This window comes from Zonotrichia albicollis, chromosome 3 (genome assembly GCF_047830755.1).
Source record: "Zonotrichia albicollis isolate bZonAlb1 chromosome 3, bZonAlb1.hap1, whole genome shotgun sequence".
Lineage (NCBI taxonomy): Eukaryota > Metazoa > Chordata > Aves > Passeriformes > Passerellidae > Zonotrichia > Zonotrichia albicollis.
The window spans coordinates 25,563,894-25,584,420 of NC_133821.1; the positions used below are offsets into that span (position 1 = coordinate 25,563,894).

The 20,527-nt window shown below is 46.7% G+C and overlaps 1 protein-coding gene across 1 annotated transcript in view; it reads right to left on the reverse strand.

Moving 5' to 3' along the window:
• The window catches only part of SPRED2 (sprouty related EVH1 domain containing 2), a 58,651-nt gene extending 39,076 nt beyond the window's left edge, over positions 1–19,575 (reverse strand). The window contains exon 1 of the mRNA XM_074537011.1: positions 19,358–19,575. Within this exon, the coding sequence (XP_074393112.1) occupies positions 19,358–19,404 (47 nt within the window). The 5' untranslated portion in view covers positions 19,405–19,575. The remainder of the gene's footprint in view (positions 1–19,357) is intronic.
• Between the last annotated feature and the right edge of the window lie 952 nt (positions 19,576–20,527).

The window sequence follows — 20,527 nt, forward strand, 5'->3', positions numbered from 1 at the left end:
GTGCATCTCCTAACCCCGACTTTGTTCTCCCTGCAGCCAGCTTTCCTGTTTACATCTCTGCTGTCGCTTCCCTTGCACAGCCGAAGGGCTTTGGAAAAAGGACAAACAAATAGGCGTTTCCTCAAGATGCTGGCAGTTGCGTGCCTGTGCCCCTCTCCCTGCCGCTGTCCTTCACCTGGTCACAACACTGTCACATGCGCTTAATGGCTTGCATTTCCTGTGCTCTGCTTTAACAGGCAGAATCTAAATGTTGGAAGATACGGTGGTGCCAAGTGCCCGCTGAATTGTCCCTGGCAAGAGGGATTTTGCTTGCACACAGCAGAGAAATCCAGTAGGGGAATCATCTTGGGGTCATCCTATTTTCTCATTCTGGCAGGTAAGGATGAGTTGTTCAACACACTGCATGTTCATGCTCTCACACCAATTCCTTCTGAAAAGGTTCAGTACAGGGACAGCTGGAGTCCCCTGATATATATGGAAGAGATCAAAGACTCTCATGGTCTTTCCTTTCATCCTGTACCCATCAGGGTTTTTGGTACACTCACTACTAGCTGGGAGCTGCCATCTCAAATCTTCTGGATTCATTGGGGAATACCACAACATCAGACCAAAAAAACCTGCTAACAGCTTATGCAAGTCTATTAATTGAAATGACCACAGCACTGTTTAAAGGCATCAAAAAAATGAAACCTGAAGAGAAGCAACATTATCTCCTTGCAGAAGATCCGTGGGAAGAAAGCATCTATCTTTTATGTTTGGGAAAGCCCCATCTATACCATATACTGTCCATTTTCAATAAATGACTGAAGTATCTACAAGGGAGGAAGAAGATATACCCTGATTTTTTTTCCTGATTTCCCAATGGCTTTACTCTGTCTCAAGCCATGTAACAACTACTCTACATGTATGTTCAGTAGATGATAATGAAACCACAAGTGTTTATCTCAATCCAAACTGGCTTAATTTTTCCCCCTCCCCTTAAACTCAGATTTAACCAGGGTTTTAAATCCAAGGACAAAAGGTGCATGCTTACCCTTCTATGAGCCACCAACAAACCTGGGTTTTTTTCTTCAGGCAGTTTCATCCAGCTATAAGTCTGACTTTAGGACTTATCTGTCTCTGCCACTATGTCCACTAATATCTTGGAGCAAAAGAAATTATAGCAAGGAATAGCATTGGTCTGAAGATGGGTCTCCTCTGTATTTGTGCAAAAGGAGGGGCAGCTCTGTGCACAGCACTCCACTGTGAAGTTTTGGCTCCCAGAGAAGTCAGCAGCAGAAGAGTGATGTGTCAAGACTGCCCTGCATGGCCTTCTTTTCCACTAGACATTAATATTCTGAGAACACACCAACGACTTTCTGGCCTCCTAAGGGGGAAGACCACTGCCCAAAAGCAAGACGAGTACAAACTTTGCTAAACAGTTTGCACCACGATGGGAAATCACAAGTTGACAAGACGTCTGAAAAAAACCCCAAACCCAAATCAAGGAAAACTCCCCCATGTCTCTCTGTGTGAGATAAAGAGATATTTTCAGCATTAATCTGCAAGGTGGGGCAAAGGCCCACAAGCTGCTCCTTTGTCCAGGGATGCCTTTTTATTAATCTTAGCACCATGAGAAGGCTGTTGCCCAACCTGTGCTTCCCCCAGCACAGCTGCAGGGACAACAAGGGGTGCAGGTTGTGCAGGGACAGCCTGGGAGCCACCAGGCCAGTGCTGAGAAGATGCTGTGGATATGAACACAGCCCAGTGCATTCTGCCACGGGAACCCCAGGCTGTGCCAGAATGAGCTCTGACCTACAGGCCCAGCTCCAGCAGATTCAGTGACGGAGTCAGATGACAACAGCTCATTTCGAAATAGAAAGCTGAGGGGGAAAGTCAGTTACTCATCCAAATCCAGCGCTCCCCCTTGGAATGCATGGATGACACATACCATCAATTCTGAGAGGGGAGAAATCACATTTCTCCTGTCTTCACCCTGTCCAGATGTGCTTGGGCTGCAATGAGTCCAGCGAGGACTTGGGAGTTAAGTCCCCATCCAACACACGCACACATGGCATGAGGAATATAGGAGGAATATATTTACACATTTAATGCATGCACTTAGTGTTAAAATTAGCTAGAAGTAACAAAAGTTATTAGTGTAGCAGCTGAAAAGATTGTTTCCATCCCATTATAACAAGGCAATGCAACATCTGGATGTGGAAAACAGTTGACTAATGGCCAATGCTCACCTTGCTAAAGGATTAAGTGGAAATCTGTGGCTGTCTCAAGAGAAAGCCTAGGATGTAGCAGCATTCCTCCTCTGGAATTCCAGCTAACACTGAGATAGGAGTCCTCCAGATGCATTCACAACCAAGTAAATGAAGTTTAGCCGAAACAATGCTTTGCCAAAACTAACACAAGGACAGTGACCTCTGGAATTTGGTGCCACTTGCAGATGTCCCAAAGGTTGCCATCAATGAAGTCATAAAAAAGGTACTTTAACTCTTGGCAGTGATTCATCCAGATATTTTTTCTAGCAAAAAGCCTTATTACTGAGGGAAGAGTTTCCTATTATTTGCAGGAAAATTCAGAGGAGAACAAACAGATACTAATTTGTTAAAAAGACAGATAAACATGTACAGGAAACACTTCTATGAAGGTCCTGATCCTCTGAAGATTAACAATCTACAGTACTGGAGACAAAACCATGACACTGAGGAAACAAGTGAACTATAAAAACAGGAAGAAGTGGAAGTTTATTTTTTTATGTTATTTTGAGGGAATATTTGTTTTTCTGAAGCTTAAGATACCAGCAAAAGCCTCCATCTGCAGGTCATACCATTCTCTATACAAAAGCAGCTGCAGCGAGTTTCCTCACCCAGATCCCCAGAGCTGTCAGATGGGGAGGCCATCCTGCACATTACAGATCTGCTGTTTCCCTAACCAACACTGTTGTTCAGTTTTCACCTCATGTAAGGCCATTATGAATTGATGCACAGACAATACTCTATAGCTGACACCAATAAATCAAGTTATTTTGATGCTGCATTTCCCCCACGGCCACAGGGCTAGGCGTTCACTCCAGAAATGTATTTTGGTATATTTACTGTAACAATATTAAGGCAGTGCTTGTTGGAAATGAAGGGCTTTGCCACAAACAGAAAAGTTGTTCTGGACTCTCCTGCCTTAAGTTTGTGCTCAAACGAAAATAAAAGCATCACTGCTGTGAATGACAAGGATGCAGCTGGGATGTGCTGGGGCCACCCACCACTTCTGCAGCAACCTGGCGGCACAACGATTTTCAGACTGTCACAAGTCACCGGAGCTGAACAGACCCATCACTTTGTCTGGAGGCACCAAACTTTGCTTCTGTTTCAGAAACATCTGGTGTGTTCACTGATGGTGGCATCACAAGGAGCCCTCAGACTTCTGTTCTATGATATATAACTTATCCTCCTTAAGTGAGTCAGGCTGAGGCACAGCACTGCCATGGGGTGTTCGGATGTAAAAGGAGGTGGGGAGAGTAGGAGACAGGACCCCCAAATCAATTTGTCTTTACTCAGGATCTTTTTGAAACAGCTTCTCCATCTTTTTCTTGCAAAAGCCTGCAAGAAATCTAGATAATTCCCACTGCAACCAATGCCACGCACATGTACTCAATGCCAACCTAAGAGCAGAATTCAAATCTTTCTGCAGAATTCCCAGAGCACAGAAAGCTATCAATGCAGAAAATAAGTTCAACTTAACCTGAAAAAAAGGTTTAAATATTTAATACTCCTAATATATCCTCATCACTTCACTCTTCAGTACCATTTATAGCTGAGTTATTTTTGTCCACTGAAAGTCATCCCTTTGAACTAGGGCATTCACTGTTTAGGAAAAACAATTAAATTTCCATGTTAGTTAGTGGATGTTAGTTAACTAGCAGGGGGAAAATTATCTATGTTAGGAAAATGCAAGTGCAACACCATCAGCCCTGCTTTCCATTTGACCTCTACCACAACTGCACTAATGATGCAGATGTTATTTGTACGGTTATTGCACACAAATTTCTAAGTACCTCTATACTGGATCAAATATGAAGCAGCTGCTCTTTGTCTGACACACACTACACCAAGCCACACACCTTCTGCTTTGCTCTTAAGAAGAACAGTGACTGCCTGTAACAGTATGGTCATCAGTGGGTACCCATCTTTTGTCAATTCACGTTTCCTTTCCACATGATTACTTACATTCAAATGCTGCTGAACTGCTGCAAATTCAATAGCCCAGTTTTTACCTTTGCTACCTTCTGGGTTTGTCTGCCCCATGTGTGCTCATGTACCAGGGTTTTATGGGACCAAATGTTCTACACCACCTTGTATTTCCTCCTGTTAAGTACTGGCATTGGTAATTAAACAGCTCACATCAGTTACAAGCAGAAATTGGAAGAACAATAATAATAACAAAAACAACAGACGGAGCCCATAAGCACCAGCCTCTAGGAAATCACTATCAGAAACACTGCTAAAGTTTATGTTCTCTGGCTGATTAAGTACTTGAGGTGGAGGTAAGAAGCTGCACCCATATATAGCGCTTACCAAGACTTCCTGTGCTTTCCACCCCAATATATCACCCAGAAAAGTAATTTCAACTCTGAAATTACACCCAGATATCCTGACTTCACCCCTTCTTTGCTCCAGATGAAGGAATGAGCTACCAAAAAACCCTGTGCAATGCTTCCACAAAAGTACCAAACTTTGACTCCGTCCATTGAGATAGATCATCAGTAGAGAACCAGCTAGCAAAATACAACAGTGTTTTGCTCGCTCCATTGTCTGCCAATACCCAAGAGATACTTTCAGAAGTCACAGACTGGCTCTTCAAGTCCTTTTCTTCAAAGCACATAAAAATACTATGAAGTAACAGCAAAGCACAATAAAATGGTGGGTGCCTCATCTGGCTTCTGAGCTCTAGCAGTGTCCAGGACAGTTGTAAGCCAGATGATGCTGAAAGCGCTGGACTTTTGTTCTGGGACATCTCATGGCTTCTTCACTTTGCACAGTCCTGGCTGCAGGGGGCATTTTTGCCTTACCCATTAATCAATCAGTGTTTGAGGTCCATCAGTACTTGGCACGCCAATGACATGAGAAGTAAAATCACAACAACAAAAACAATATAAAATTCAAGCAGCTTCAAAACTCTTCATGGCACTTACAGACTCTGGACTCTCCTGCCAAGCAAGGTAGCGATGGGGAAGGCTGAGCTCTGGTGCCAGGGACCCCAGATACCCACCATGCCTATAATGACCAGCTGTTGCCAGCATGGAGGATGGTACAGGCACTATTTCAAAAATCCCACTCCTGGATAGTGCCTGGGACTTCCTCTGCCAAGCATGTGGCATTGCAAGCTCCAGGGGGCTCCTCACTTGCTTTCCTGAAATGCTGCTGTGGAACGGGCACAGGGGGCTTTGAGGAGCCCAGAGATGCTCACACTGTCTCCAAATACCTGGTTTTATTAACTTTAACCTGCACCCGTGGGCTGCTGAAGGTGCTACATCCCATTTAAATTTGCAGGGATAAAATTAAGCTTGTCCTTTGATAGGGAGAGATTTTTGTGCGGTGCCACAATGCTTGTTCGGGCAAGCTTTCTACTCACCTGGGGCAAGCATACTCTTCATGCTTAATTAGATCATATCCCTAGCTAAAAGAACTTAATAGTTAATTGAAACTTCATGCCAACCTATGGTCTGCTCTGCATGTCTCTCATGCCTCATGTAATAGAAGTCCAAGGGTGGGAGAGCAGCGTGGGGTGGGGAGAAGGTTTAATTTTAGCCAAAAGGAAGAACAGAGTCAGCACACTGCCTTGCTAAAGAAACAAACAAAAAATAAAAATCCACTCCACCACAACCCTGCTCCATGATGTGAACTGACTAGTGCATGCATATGTACCATAAAGCAGAGGAGCGCTAAATGTCAAAAAGTGCTCACAAAACTGGCGGTACAGCCATGGACAACACAAGCCAAGAGTGCTGTGCTATGCAACATGGGGCGACAGTCTGCACAAGCCTTGGAGATGCCAACAAGACACTTCTGACAAAACTAAGGCTTATCCGACAGTGGGGAAGTTAGCACATACAGAAAAAAGTATCTTTTTTAAGCACAGAAGAGGTTAGTATATTTAACATTTTAATTAGCTCATGAATGACAAAACCACAGTGCTGCAAAAGAAGTTCCTGTATTTAAAATGTTCCAAAATAAAATTAATATACAGGGACTGGATTTCAGCCTTTTAGGTATTTCTTTCCCCCATATTTAAGGTCTAGTTTTCAGAATAAGTTACATATAAGACAGCAAAAACATATACAAGCCGTAAATAAGCACAAACCTTTCAACTTTTCTTTATTCAATTAAATGAAGAAACTCATTCATGTTCTCTGTAATGCAGCACCTTCCTACAAGCCACACTTCACTCTCCCTCCAGTTATATGTTTCTTCCTGGGATTCAAAGATTTGCCTTTGGTGTCAAGGGAGTTTCTAAATTCCCTTTATGAATTATACAGCAAGAGATACCTGAAACAGGTGCTCAGCCAAGGACAATCCCATTGAAGCCATCCAAGGAAAGCCCTCCTTGGTTTTCTGCCATCTCACTAACCTGGGGAACTCTAAGGACAGCTCTAGCAATTTACAGGTAGGACTGCCCTGGACCTTATATAATACATTTCTGAGAAAAAGATTATAAGCCTCCTAAGTTCTCTGCCGTCAAGAATTTGAAGCAAAACATCAAATCAGCAAAACACCCCAAAGGGGTTAGGTACTTCCTTCATTGATCAACACTTATCATTTTAAAGTGTCTTGAAACGCATGACATAACAGGAAAATTTACCTATGGATTAAAAAAAACCCAAATTCAACAAGCTGTTCTGCATTTTTTGTCCTTGCTACATGAGATCCTGAGGAGAAGTTGAGGCGCCAGACAGCTCTGTCCTAAGCCAACAGCAGTTCTGTAAAACACAGCACAGTTTCCCTTCCCTGTTTGCTTTGCTCTGTGGACTTCCACGCCTCACGTCCCTGCAACCACCGCCATCCGTCATGCTCCAGCTGCCTCTCCCTGGCTATTTGCTTAGGGCTGGGTACGGCCAGGAATTCCTGCGTGTAACAAAATGTACAAACGTGCTTTTATGTGGGGCAGTTCGATGCTGGAGAGCGCTCTCAAGGAGTTTCCTCCTTCTGTCCTGGGGAGCTGGCTTTACACAGAAGTTCAGGGAGCAGCAGAAGTTTCTTGCTCACAAAAGTCACGTGGAAGCAGAGGAAAGGGGCTCAACATTTATTCTATCCACCTAAGGAAATGAGAGCTTAAAAGAGTGCAGAATCCAGAATGTAAGATATGATAAGGCGTAACAGGTAAGGAAATAGCTGGTGCTCTGTATCTGGTAAGGAATGCACCCCTCAAGGATAAGCCAAGAAGACTCACTGTCTAACACTGGAAGACACCATCTGCAGACACAAAGTAGATTCACTCTGGTCTAAGAAAAATAGTCACCACCTTCTTGTTCCCTCTCTGGCAAAGAATGACCCAATTGCCCCAAATTCACATCATGGCAGTTAATAAAACCACGAGCTGAAATTAATCAGTACAAAAAAAAATTGTATTTTTTCTGCTGAGACATCACCAATTAAGACAAATTTCTCTGTCATTCCATCCTTGCCTCCTCTCCTCACTGCTTTCATTACATACAGGGATGTTTACTTCAATATCCACTGTAAAATAAATCTAGTGCTAACCACACTCAGAAGTAACATCAGTAGCAACCTACCAAGTATTTTTTAATGCATGCTAAGATTTGGAGAGTCACTTTCATATAAAGATGAGAGAGGATGTGAAGGATTATGCCTTTGATGTTCAGTTCTCAATTGAAGGAGAGTTAATGCTGACCATTTCAAGAGACAACCTCCTCCAAATGCAGGCATGTTCTCTGCAACCAGCAGCAGCTTTCACCTAGCTCACTGGAGCCCATTACTGAGCTCTTTACAGCATAATTCACAACAAACAGCTTATGTTATATATTATGTCTAATTGTTCCATAGACAAGTGGTTGGAGACAACAGACACAGGTACCCCTTGCAAAGCAGTTGGGCTTTCCAACCCAGGCTTACAGGACAAGGGATTATTTATACTGGACAAAGGCAGCACCTTGCTGTTTTAAACTCCCACACTGTGAGCAAGTATATCCAGGGCTCACTACTTGTGACCCAAGGTAAAAAATGATGATCTGATGAATGTCCAACCAGGGATGATAATTTTCAGTCTCACCTCTACCATTTGTACCCCAAGCACTGAAATTGGAGCAATTTTTTTTTCTTAAAATATGTAGAAGCACTATTTGCAACTGACTATGTACAGGAGGGTACCAGACTCATGTATAACCACAAAACCTGGTAAATGGTCTTGTGAGAAATTATTTCTCCCATTCCTGCAGCAGAGAGCAAGTAAAAGAGGGAAACAGTCTAATAATATTTAATTGCTTTTTTTCCTGTATATGAAATTTGTACAAAAGGCATGCCTTTTAAAATCTCAACGCTTAAGTGACGGAAAAAAGGATGTATTTTCTTCTCTGTATCACCTTACCCCAAATCAACATAAAAACCTCAGTTACTTTCACAATCCAAATAGAATGGATTAGCAGAATCACTCTGATTTTATTGCTTCAATCACTGCAGAACATGGGAGTGCATTTGGCCAGCAGAGGCAAACTCAAAAGCAGCACAGTGCTCCCCTGCTCACTGCTGTTCCCCTTTGGTTTTGTTCAAGTCAGCGCTGAGAAAGCAAATTAAGCTTCCAACTCTCAGCTCCTATAATGGCACAAGATACACAGCACTGACTCCAGAAGTTTATATATCTGCTCTTTAAAACATGAATGGGAAGGTGTACACAAACACCCTTCTTTCCCCATCCCTTCCTTCCCATAAGAAGGGTTGTTTATTTTTTTATTTGACCTTATGAAAGGTTGGGGAAGCTATTCCACCAATACTCTGATAAAGGTTGCCCACGCTTCCTTAGGGAAATAGCCCAGGGAAGGAGGAAAAAAAAGAAAAAAAAAAAAACACCACCCAAACACCCCCAACAGCAATAAAGCAGCTAGATGTATTATTTAATGACTTTTGGATAGAACACCAAATTTTATCGACTAATTAATCCAGTCTACATCTCACCCAGAGCTTTCCTGAACTAGAAAATACAGAGTACACAGATGCACAAGCACTAAGTACTGCAGAACTTCAGTGCTCCATAGCCAACCAAGATAAAACTGCCTCAGATAGGGGTTTTGGTGTTTCAATTCATGGATTTTCAGGACCACCATTTCTAAAATAGTCCATGTAACTACTAACTCTAGGGAACAATCGTTTATGCTCATGGGGATTCTGGGCTGAAGAGCGGCTTTTCTGCATGCACTGGAAATTTATTTCAGGACTCTTGCTTAAAGGCACACACGCAGAACCAAACCAAATGAATGGCTGGTGCCTGACTTTGTTAAGCTGTAATTTTATTCATTCATGGGCTGTGATTTTAAAGGGCTCCTCAACTGCTCACTGGGGGAGGATCAGCACAGCTGAGGTCACTGGCACACCAACCACGATATCCACATCCAAAAACTGGGAGACTCTGGCTAGATCCTGGCCTCTGGGCCACAGTTATTCCTAGGACACAGTAAAAAGCCTGGGAGAGAGGCAAGATTTTTAATGTGCAAGCACAGAAGAGAAGTTGGGTAAAAACATCACAGTAAGGGAGGCACATATATTTTAACATCATCCAGCCCAGCATCATGCAAGCTGGCCACAGCAATCCCAGGATAAATAAACTCTTTTGGAGTTCAATCCAAGGCATCAAAATAAGTCCACTTCTGTCTCTCCTTTATCTGTTGTTGCTAAGCATTTCTACACATACCACATTTTTATAATCATAACTTTGAGGTAGGGGAAGACCATCCTCCCCCATGTCAAACAGATAAAATCCCTCACCTTCCTCCTGACTCTGTGTTTGTAAGGACATTAACCAAAACTGGTCACTTACCCAGAGAGACTGACCTGGGAAGTTTTAGGACTTCTGGGTAAGGGTGAGGGAGACACAGACTTTAGTAACTGGTAAAAACACAAACAAACCTGATAAACAGCTAAGAAGAGAAGAACAGTTGATATCTATCATATAACTTGTTTTAGGAACTACTGTAAAAAGGCACATCACTGACTGATAAGATCTTCCAAATCAGTGGAGTTTATGTATACATAGGCACAAGGAGAAAAGGTTTATTTGGAGTTTAAGGTTCTTCCTGTAGGATGCAGGGTTTATAAAGGGTATTTCTAGAACTTCCTGACTGCATTTGTGAGATCGTGCTCTCTGTGTGCCTCCAGTTCCCTCTCCACACCAGCCTGTCCCTCTCCTCTCAATACCCCTTTAACTTTTAAATTTTATTTATTATTTTTAACCAATCTGGTCAACTCTGCATTTCACTTCCTTCAAATAACAAGCAGAGGCTCATTTCCAGCACTGTTTAGTAATTTTCCAGCCATTCAATACACTCATGAAATATTACTATAACAAAATGCCAAATACTTGCACAGAAAAGAAAGAAGGAAATTTTTCCCTTAAGCAGCTCTAATGGCTTAATTGTACTGCAGCCTTTTATTCTTGCTTTTAAACACAAAAAAAAAAGCTCTGCACTCTCTTTTTCTTCTAGTTTAACTAAACACCAAGTGCCTTTTTAAAAACACAAGGTCGTTCAAGCAATGCAAGCATGAGAATTACTATTTTATAAAACTGTGTACCATTTCCTAATCCTTTTTATCTTTACAGCCACCAAACTGCATACATATAGTAACAACATGTAAAGCAACCAGCTTAACACCTCCCATGCCAAGTTTCAGTCAAGGATGAATTACACTGGCACCATTATAAACCTCTAGTGATAAAGTTTTAGCTGCAATTTCACCAGTATTTAAAATAAAAATGTCCACCACAGAAGTATCAGTGGCTTTTCCATAATTTATAAACACACACACTTTAAATACATGGAGCATAACAAGCTCCCGAAATACAGAGATTTACACTGAAATCTAATAGAGGTGTCTATACCCTAGCCCTCTATTGCCACTAAGGCAAGCAGGGCTTTTAATACAACTTCAAAAATGAAAATAAAAACTTTAAAAAGAAATCAGCACTAAGGAACCAGGCACTTTGGTTTTTAGGAAATGTGATCATGTAAGGTGGCTGCATTGTTGAAACTGTGAAGAAAATTGGAGAAGGCAGGTCTAGGTCTGGCCCCCATCTTCAGCAACATGCTCTCCCATGCAGCTCTTTCACAGCCAATCTGCTGGCAGAGGAGGGGGAATTTCTCAGCTCATCAATATCATCAAGACCCACTGCATGGGGCACCTAAGGCAAAATTAGGCATTCATCACCCCACTGAACCACTGGACTTCTGACCTCAAACGCTCAATCTCACAGTACAGACAAATCATGGAGAGGTGCAAAGATTCAAGCATTACAGTAATCACACAAATATATGAAACAAAAGTAAGTAATTGAACAAAAACTAACCTACACATCTATAATCTCCAAGCATGCTTTAAATTAACCCAGGTAATACTTTCAGATCTCTACATCATTTTAAAGAACGAGAGAGTTTGTAAATAATTGCAACCCCAGAGCCAGATCCCCACAGCAGTACTGACTGTACTTGCCAGCTCTGCTGATGCCTTTCAGCAGCTCTTTTATAGCATCCCTTGGACCACTGGAAAACAAAAAAAAAATAGCTCTCCAGTATTAGAACCTGGATATGTTTCCCCTTTACAGTCCTCAAGATTCTACAAAGATGGGTGTGGTGATGAGCTGCCCAGAACTCCGACTGCTACCAAGGCATGATCCCAGCGATTCACCCTCTCCTCCCGCCCCCTTCTGTCCCAACCTGAGGCAAAGCACACGCTTCCCTCTGTGCTGCAACTTGAAGCATTAGTTAGCAACCTTCCCTGAGCTCCAGGGCATACCTTTCCACTTGTAAAACCAGGTGAACAGCCAGCATGCCTTCCAAGCACTTGGAAACCCAGGTGGGAGTGTTCGGACATGTCAGCGAAGAAATGCAGCGAGTGCAGGTAAGCTGAGCTCTCTGCCTTTAGTGAGGGGGTGAACATGAACACATCTTTTGGGGCAGCATCCTCCTCAAAACAGGGACCTGCTCAAGGTGCTATGGACTAGGAATCATTACAGAAAAAGAAGTGCTGCCAGTATTTAAAGGGAGAAAGCCAGACAGAAAGGAGACCCTTCTTTCACCTCAAGTATGTCCCCCAGAAAAATGCTTTCCACCACTAGTATGGGAATTAACAAATAAATTAAAAGCATAAATGGTCTAGAGACTCAAACAAAAAAGGTAAATTACACAGGTGTGCTTTAGCTCAGATACTAATTGCTTCTAGTGGCATCAACTAATTCTAAACATGGACTTAATTCCTGTAAAACCACATCATTTAAGAAATGTCTTTCTGCAGGTGAGGGGAGGACCAGCAAGGAGCTGGTAGGTGAAATGTGGTGCTGCATCAGGCTCCAGTGTTTAGGGAAGAAGCTTTGTGATTTCCCACAGCGATTTAAAACTGACTGCTGTACAATTGCCTTCAGTGTATTTCAAGTATTGCAATGGAAACTAATCTTGCTCTCAAATACTCAAACAGGCAAACGATGTTCTATATTTTAATGTACAGGAGGGAAGCAGCCACTTCCAGCCAGCAAGAAAAGAAGTAATGGGACTATCCAAACAGGATGTATGTATAATGCAGTTAAAAAAACCAACAACGTAAGTGTTTCCAGACCTCCTTGGGACTTGAGTGCATGTGCAGAACATGCTCCTGTCCTTGCACGGCAGCACAGGTCCCCACAAGCTGGAAGATGTGTTTTCCATACACAGAATCAAAAGACGCTATCAGGTTTTACAGCACATCTCCCAGCGCCAGTCTGGCAAAGAGCAGCAGCAGAGGTGCAACAGTGACCAACTCAACCCTCCTATTAAAAAGGAGAGGGAAGTGGTTACACTCAACAAGAGACAAACACTTTTGCTCCTAGGGAGAGATGTACACAGGTAAGGAGTCCTAATATTACTTCTGAAAGCCCATTTATCCTTCAAATAGCTCACTGAAGACGCTAATTCTGGCTTGCATTTTTCCTCATTTCTGTAGTACCTGGGACAAAAAGCTCTAGCTAGCAAGGAAAGAGCTTCCTCACCACCCCAGTCTTCAGGTCATGAAATGTTTTTGTCCTTGCCAGACACTGCTGTCAAAGTCCACACTTTAGACAATTCTGCAATCCCACTTTTGGAACCACCACAGACAGGGAAATCAACTGTACCTTCCTCCCCATGCCTGCCAATAAGAAGCTTCCTTCCTAGCTGGAATAGCCATCAGCAGTACTCAGCTGATAGACTCAAGATCTCTCCTCTGATTACATGCAGGAGTTGGGAACAAAGGGGAGGGGGGGTGACAGGGACACAAGTCCCCAAAACATAGTCCTTGAAGGGCAAGTTGCAAGCAAAGTCAAACAATAAAGTTATTCAAAGACTGTAAGAACAAGCAGGCTAGAGACAAAAACAGTACTTTGGGTTAAAACTCACTTCAGACCTACTGCAACAGGTAGAACCTGCTGGCAGAAAAGTCTCCAACAGCCTTGAAAGCAGGTTTTGTAATAGTGCTTTTGATAAAACACCATACTTTAAGTTGAAGCATCTACTGTGTTTTACCCCACTGGGTGCATGTTGCAAGGATCACCTTCCCCTGATGTGAGGAGAAAATATTGCCATGAGGGTTTGCCAGCAGCATGACTCGTAGAAGTCCTGCTTCCAGACAAGTGTGACACAAGAAGGAATAGAAATAAAATCGAGAGGAAGCAAAACAATACCCTCGAGAGTGTGGAGAAAAGGAAATAGAGACAGAAAATGACATGGAGTGAAGACATCCTCCTGGACTTTGAGATGATGTCCACCTGCCCCCACAACACTTGTCTGACGTCAAGCTGGAGCAGAAAAATGAGGTTTGGGAACATTTGCAGGTACCAAGACCGATGGTGATAAACCTCCCAGAACCGCTGTGCTGGTGGGCAGAAGTGCAGTAGTAGTGCATTGCTTTGCCATTCTTGCTCCTCATCCCAGCTCCATCCTGCAGCTCTACAGCCTCCACTCAGCCAGGAGTCGGGGCCACAGATGGTTTTCCCTGCTTTGCAAGGAATCAAATCCTGAGAAACCCAGCCTTTGCTCCCAAGAGCTGATGCAAAACCCAAGGTGAGGGTCAGACACAGAGAGAAGGCAGCCAGCACAGCCCAGCTGCATTTCTCTGCAGCTTGAAAGGGTCAGGTTTACAGCACTGAGCAAGCACCAGAAAAATAAATGATTAAAGGAAATTTGACAAGGAAAGGGGGTGGACGTGGGTAGAGAAACGGGAAGGAAGGAAAACTCAGAAGATCTTGGCAGAAAACCAATAGGTAAGAAAAGAAACAAAGAAAAAAAAAGAAAAAATAAATCATTAGAAACCATCAGCTGAGTTTACCCATGGCCAAAGTGGGAAGAAATGGCCAGTGCAAGCAAGATGCTGGGAGATGCTGCCCTGCTCTGCTTGTTGCCAGGCTTGGAGCAGACCTCTCTTTCCAGTGCTGCGATTCATGTGACAACAGCTTCTTGCTTTCTTTTGGTAGTCTACAGAAACGGGGACCTGCTGCAGTTCCTATCTCCTGTCAATCAACTCCACAGTCTATCTGTGCCTTTTTTAGTCAACTGACCTTTTCTATTTTACTTCTTTTTTAAATTCTACACTGCTTTAGAAGCCTAAGTCCTACAAAAATCAAATGCTCCACTTAGCAAACAGGGCATATATCAAAAGCACAGTCTCCAGAGCTGTACTTTTACTTTCACTGATCTCTGTGCCCTCTCCACCCCTGCACAGCTCTTGCAAGAAAGATCACCTTGTGCTGTTACAAAGTGGGGGAAAAAAAGGAAAAACAAAAAAGCCACATTTTTCAATGAATTTGTTGTAGGAGCAGTTCTTATGTCCATTCTGCTGGAGGGAAGGAAACTGAATTTATAGATTCCTCAAGTATGCCAGACCGTGTAAGAAAGAAAAATGAGGGATTGAAACCAATAGTTATGTTGTGTCTCATTCCTGAGCTCCTATTTTCCAGCCTGGTCCTGAAGAAGGAGGACAACTACCATCATCTCCCTGCAATTTGGTGGTCGACAGGAAACAATTTTGTGGTTTAAATCCAGCTAACAGCAAACCAAGCCCATGTTAAGAGTGAGCCTTGCCACACAACGCACTTTTGTTTGCAGCCTCAGGATTTAATTAAACAGGTAGATAAAACCTACCTTTTAACCCACGCTCCAGGGTGTGCCTCAGTGAGATAAAAAAACAGGCTGCAAAAACAGGTCAAAGATGATTCCAGTGCTGGTGCAGCATCTGCGCCCCACTCAAACACCGTCCCACCGCACTCCTCAAGGAGGGCAGCTGCACCAAAACCCTCACTTTCTGCCCCAAAGGCAGGTTGGTTTGGTTTCTCCTTTTCAGTGCTGCATCTGGATTACCCATGGGCTGCATGGGCCATAGCAGGGTCTAATGTGCTCCCTTCCTCTTGTGGCAACCCTCTTTCCTTCCAGTTGTCTGACCGAACACCCTCTCCATACATCCTCAACATACAACTTCTTTTCAAGCATTTCCAAAACAGAAGTAGAAAGAGTAGAAAGGGCAAATCCATTCTTTCCCCCCCCCTCCTTCTTCATCTGACAGATCTATTATTCCCTTACAAACAACTACTTCTCCCAGAGACCGAACAAAGCAGCTACTTACATGTCATATTTTAAACAGGCATGTTTTCAGGCCAAGAAATAAACAGTTATATTTTGGCAATCCTTCATTTCCTGTCCTATTTGCGAGCAATAATGTCATAACACAGTGTGTCCCATGCCTTCCTCCCTGGCTGAAACTTGCAGCAAAATAATTTAGCTGAATGAGCTGCCTTTAATACCTACAGAAAAATCATCAGAATGGGGCATAAATGTAGTGAAAATGAAGGGGGGAAAATAATTTTTTTTCAACACAAAGGGCAAACTGCAATACTTATGGATTCAGAATTCAGAGCAAACATCGCTGGTGTCTGCTCAGATGTGAAGGGAAATGAGATTTCTGGATGGGCAAAAGAACCAGCAAGAGCAAGCTGAGTCTAATCTTCTTTCCTTAGACAGGAAAAAATACATCGGTGTGATCTCACACCACATTTTGCTGTCCTGCACACCACCACAGCAACCCTAGACATATGCCACTTAACCCAGCTCGTTAAAAACCTCCGAGGGACCAGTCCCTCTTGCAAACACTTGGCAGGAGCGCTCCCAGCTCACTGGAATAAACCAGGCGTGTACTGGAGCGGCGGGGACACTCCCGGGACACAGCCCGGCCAGGGCATCGGGCTCCATCCCAAGCAGCGCAAGGCTGCGGACCAACACTTCCTCGTTCTCTGACCTTTTCCATTTAATTACTTCCTGTGACTTTCTTGGAACCATGCATCGGAACGAGCAGGCAGCAGCCTCCGGGCATAACCGAATCACTTTAAGGGCTCAGCTCCATTCTCCCCCTCACAGGCGGAAAAGCCACGGGCAGCAGCCCATCCAGGATGGCTTCGGAGAGGGTCGCCCACAGCCTCCCATCTTCTGGGTGCGGCGCTGCCCGAAATGCCCCAGCGCTCAGGTCCAGCACCGCAGCCTGTGATTTGTGACCTGGCATCCTCATTCTGCCCCCACCCTGCAACGTGCAGGCAGCACGGGCTGAGCAAGGGGCAAGGAGGAAAGCAGAAATAAAGGCTGAGATGCAGAAAGAGGCGCTTGCTTGGCAATGACAAACTGACCTCTAAGTATCGATCCGAAATGGTGCAGTTCTGAAGGGACCGATGAGTTTCCAGCATCCCAAGTCCTGTTTGCTTCCCTTCTCGTTTTTATAAATTGCCTCAAAACTCTAAGTGTAATTGAGCTGTTCTTAAGAAACTACTAAAAAAAAAAGGCAAAAAGAAGGGGGAGAAACCCTTGTTATTTACTTGAAGAGGGTTATTCTATAAGGCATCCTGACAGTGGTCCCTTTTTTTGTAATCTGGCTGTTAACATTTGCTCACAGTGCACTCAGTGAAACAAGAATAGCTATGCAAATTAAAGCCAGATATCTAGGGCAAATAGCGCGCTATACTACCATTGTTCTGACAGCTTGAGAAAACTTATCAGAAGAGCCTGTCCTTATTTCTTTTAACACCATATATATTGGAGAAAAAAAAATCAAATCACTTCACCCACCACTGAAATGAAAAAACAACCCATGAGTCACCGACTTCAGCAACGCTATCAATCAATGCAAGGCTGGAAGCGAGGAGCTTACAGAGGAAACCATGGCTTACCTAAAACACCTCTCCATGCCCTACAAAGCCAAGACCTGCGCTAAACCCTGACAGCCCAACCACGGCCGCCAGGCGAGCCACCAGGGATGTGCACTGAGGTAAGGACCATGAGGCACCACTGACTCTGAAAGTCAACACATCCAGACCCCAACAAAAAAGCTTTCAATGGCCCGGGAATGGGTTGAGTACCAGCTCCCTGTGGTCACCAGCACTCCCAACCTTCAAGGGACCAAAGCACACAGTGCTGCTGGCTTGACATATGACCCCAGGAGAGGTGGCCTGACCCAAGAGCTCCCACACACATGAAAACCATTAGCTGAAGCCTCCCTCAGCATGGCAGCGCAGCAGCACATGGAAGAATTCACTCCCAAAACAAACTGCAGCCTTCAGTCAGGGGAAAAAAACCCCCACCTAACCATCAGAGCCAAGTGCTCAGTGTTTTACACCAACATTCACCTCTCCACTGAGCCCTGCAGGAAAACACATTTGGAGCAGGATCTCGCCTCAAGATGAAGGCTGGGGAGCGCCAGATTTTTGTCCACTGAATTGGGTTAGGTTTGACCCCGTGTTCTCAAACCCAGAGACAGGGACCCACTTCTCTTCCTCTTGTCCAATTTGAAAAGTTTAAAAAAACCCCAAAAAACCAAACGAAGAAGCAGGTTTTTTATTGGAAATGAGTTGGCCATGTTTTTCCAGCCTCCTAGGTCATGCAACTACTTCTCTTTTGGTTTTTTTTCTTGTTTTGGTTTTTCTGTTACCAAATTCAAAATAACCACGATTTTAGAAGCTACATATAAACATGTATTTATAGTCTCTTCATTAAGAGCTGCCAAAATAACAATTCCTCTCAACACACACATTGGGGCCAGAAGCCACTTCCCCCGCCACTCACACTTCTCCAGTAAATCACCCTAAAATACGTTTATCATGATGAAGGTGCAAGCGTGGCACATGCCACCGATTATGATCTTTTCGGACCTCAAAACCGAGCCAAAAAGTTGCACAATTTTGACGCTGCTTTATAAGCACTGCAAGGAGTCGTTTTAAAGTACGGTACATCCTATGGCGCTTGGCACCGACCCAGTCCTGCACGCCAGTGAGTCATTCCTCTTGACTGTCAAAACCCCGAAGGAGATAGCCAGGAACAGCCCCTGGGCCAGCACGGCGTGAAAGAGCCCTTCCTGCCATTCCGCTGCAGTAGCTTTAGGTTTTATTTTGGGGAAGAAAGCATTAAAAAAGGGAAAAGGGCACCGTCGGGCATTTTGAAAGCCTCGGTGCGGCCTTTCGGGGGGTTTATTAGCGGGGAGGCGGCGGGAGGGCGGCGGAGCGGGGGTGGGCGGCGGGGGGTGACGGTGAATGGAGAGGCCGCCGGTGACCGGGTTTATGAATGCGGCGTCATGTGACGGCGGCGGCGGCCGCCCTCCTATTCACAAAACGGTGGCGGCCGGGGCGGGGATCCGCGACGTCGTGTGTCCCCCCCCCCAGCTCCGCTTCCCGACCCCCCCAGGCCCGGGGCTGCGCGGCGGGGGCGCGCACCACTCCCCCCTCCCATCTCCGCCGCTTCCGCCTCCGACCGCCCCCGCCGGGCGCCCCGAGCCCCTCGACCGGGGCGGGGAGCGGCGGCGGTGCCCCCTCCCTGCGGTGCCCCGGGGCCCCGCACCCCGGCGGGGCCGCGCCGCCCTCCCGGGGGTTTTTATGAATGAAAGGGCCGTATGCAAATGAGCGCGGCCCCGGGGGAGCGCGAAATGGCGGATGCGCGGGCGGGCGGCGCGCACACGAACGCGCGTGTCCGCGTCCCTCTGTCCGCCCGCGGCCGGTCCGTCTGTCCCTCAGTGCACGGGGTACGGAGATGAGCGACGGGCACCGGTTCCCGCCGGGGCAACAAAGCCTGCCCCCTGTTCCGTGCCCCGACCCGCCCGCCGCCCCCGGCCCCGCTCACTCGTCAGGGTAGGCTTCCTCGGTCATCTTCTCCCCGTCTAGGCTCATCCCTCGCCGCGGGCGGCCGGGCTGCGCCTCCGCATCTTCCCGAGCTTCACATGGCGAGGGAGGCCGCGCCGCGGCGGGGCTGGCGGCCGCGCCGGGCCCGAGGGCGCGGGAGCGCGGGCGGCGGCGGGGGGGGAGAAGGGGGGACTACGGCCGCGCTCGTCGCCGGGCGGCGGCGGCCGGGGGCGGAGGAGGAGGAGGAGAGGCGGCGGTCAGCGCGCCGCGGGGGCGCGGCGGGGCGCGGCGGCGGCGGCGGCGGCGCGGGGTCCGGGCCCGGGGGAGCGGCGCAGCGCCCGGGGGCAGGCGGCGGCGCCGGGCCAGCCCCATGGCCGCGATCACGCCATGGCGGGGCGCCGCGGGGGGCGGCGGAGCGGGCAGGGAGGGAGGGAGCGGGGAGCCCCGGCAGGAAGCGGCGGCGCTGCCGCGGCCGCCGGGAGCTGGCAGGGCAGCGCCGGACCCGGGCGGGAGGAGGGAAGGGAGGAGGGAGGGAGCCGCAGCGGCGGCGGAGGGGAAGGAGGAGACGCGGCCGGCAGTGGCGCCGCCCCGGCCCGGCCCCCCGAGCCCCCGCGGCGCAGCGCAGCGCCCGGGGTGCGGTCCCGCCGCGTTCGCCTCCGACCGCTGGCGCCGCCCCCCGCGCCGCAGCCCCCGCGCCCCGCCCGCCGCACGGCGCTGCTCTCGGTCGGGCCGGAGCGACGGGGCCCGCCCGGCTGCGGCTAGTGCCGTACGGCCCGGCCCGGCTCGGCTCGGCTCGGCCCGGCTCGCCGGGTTCAGCCTCACCCGGCCCCGCTTAGCCCTGCGCAGCCGGACCCAGCAAGATCTGGCTCAGCCCTGCCAGGCCGCACTTAAAAATCACAGAATCGATTAGGTAGGAAAAGTCCTCTGAGATCATCGAGTCCAACCTATGACCGGGCACCCGGTCAGTCAGTCAGTGGCACTGAGTCCCACGTCCAGTCTTCCCTTAAACACCTCTGGGGGCAGTGACTCCACCACTTCCCTGGGCAGACCATTCCAATGTCTAATGACCCAATTCCTCCTAATGTCCAACCTGAAACTCTACTGGCACACCATAAGAGTGTGTCTTCTTGCTCTGTCGCTGGTTGACTTGGAGAATACCTTGCCAGATGCT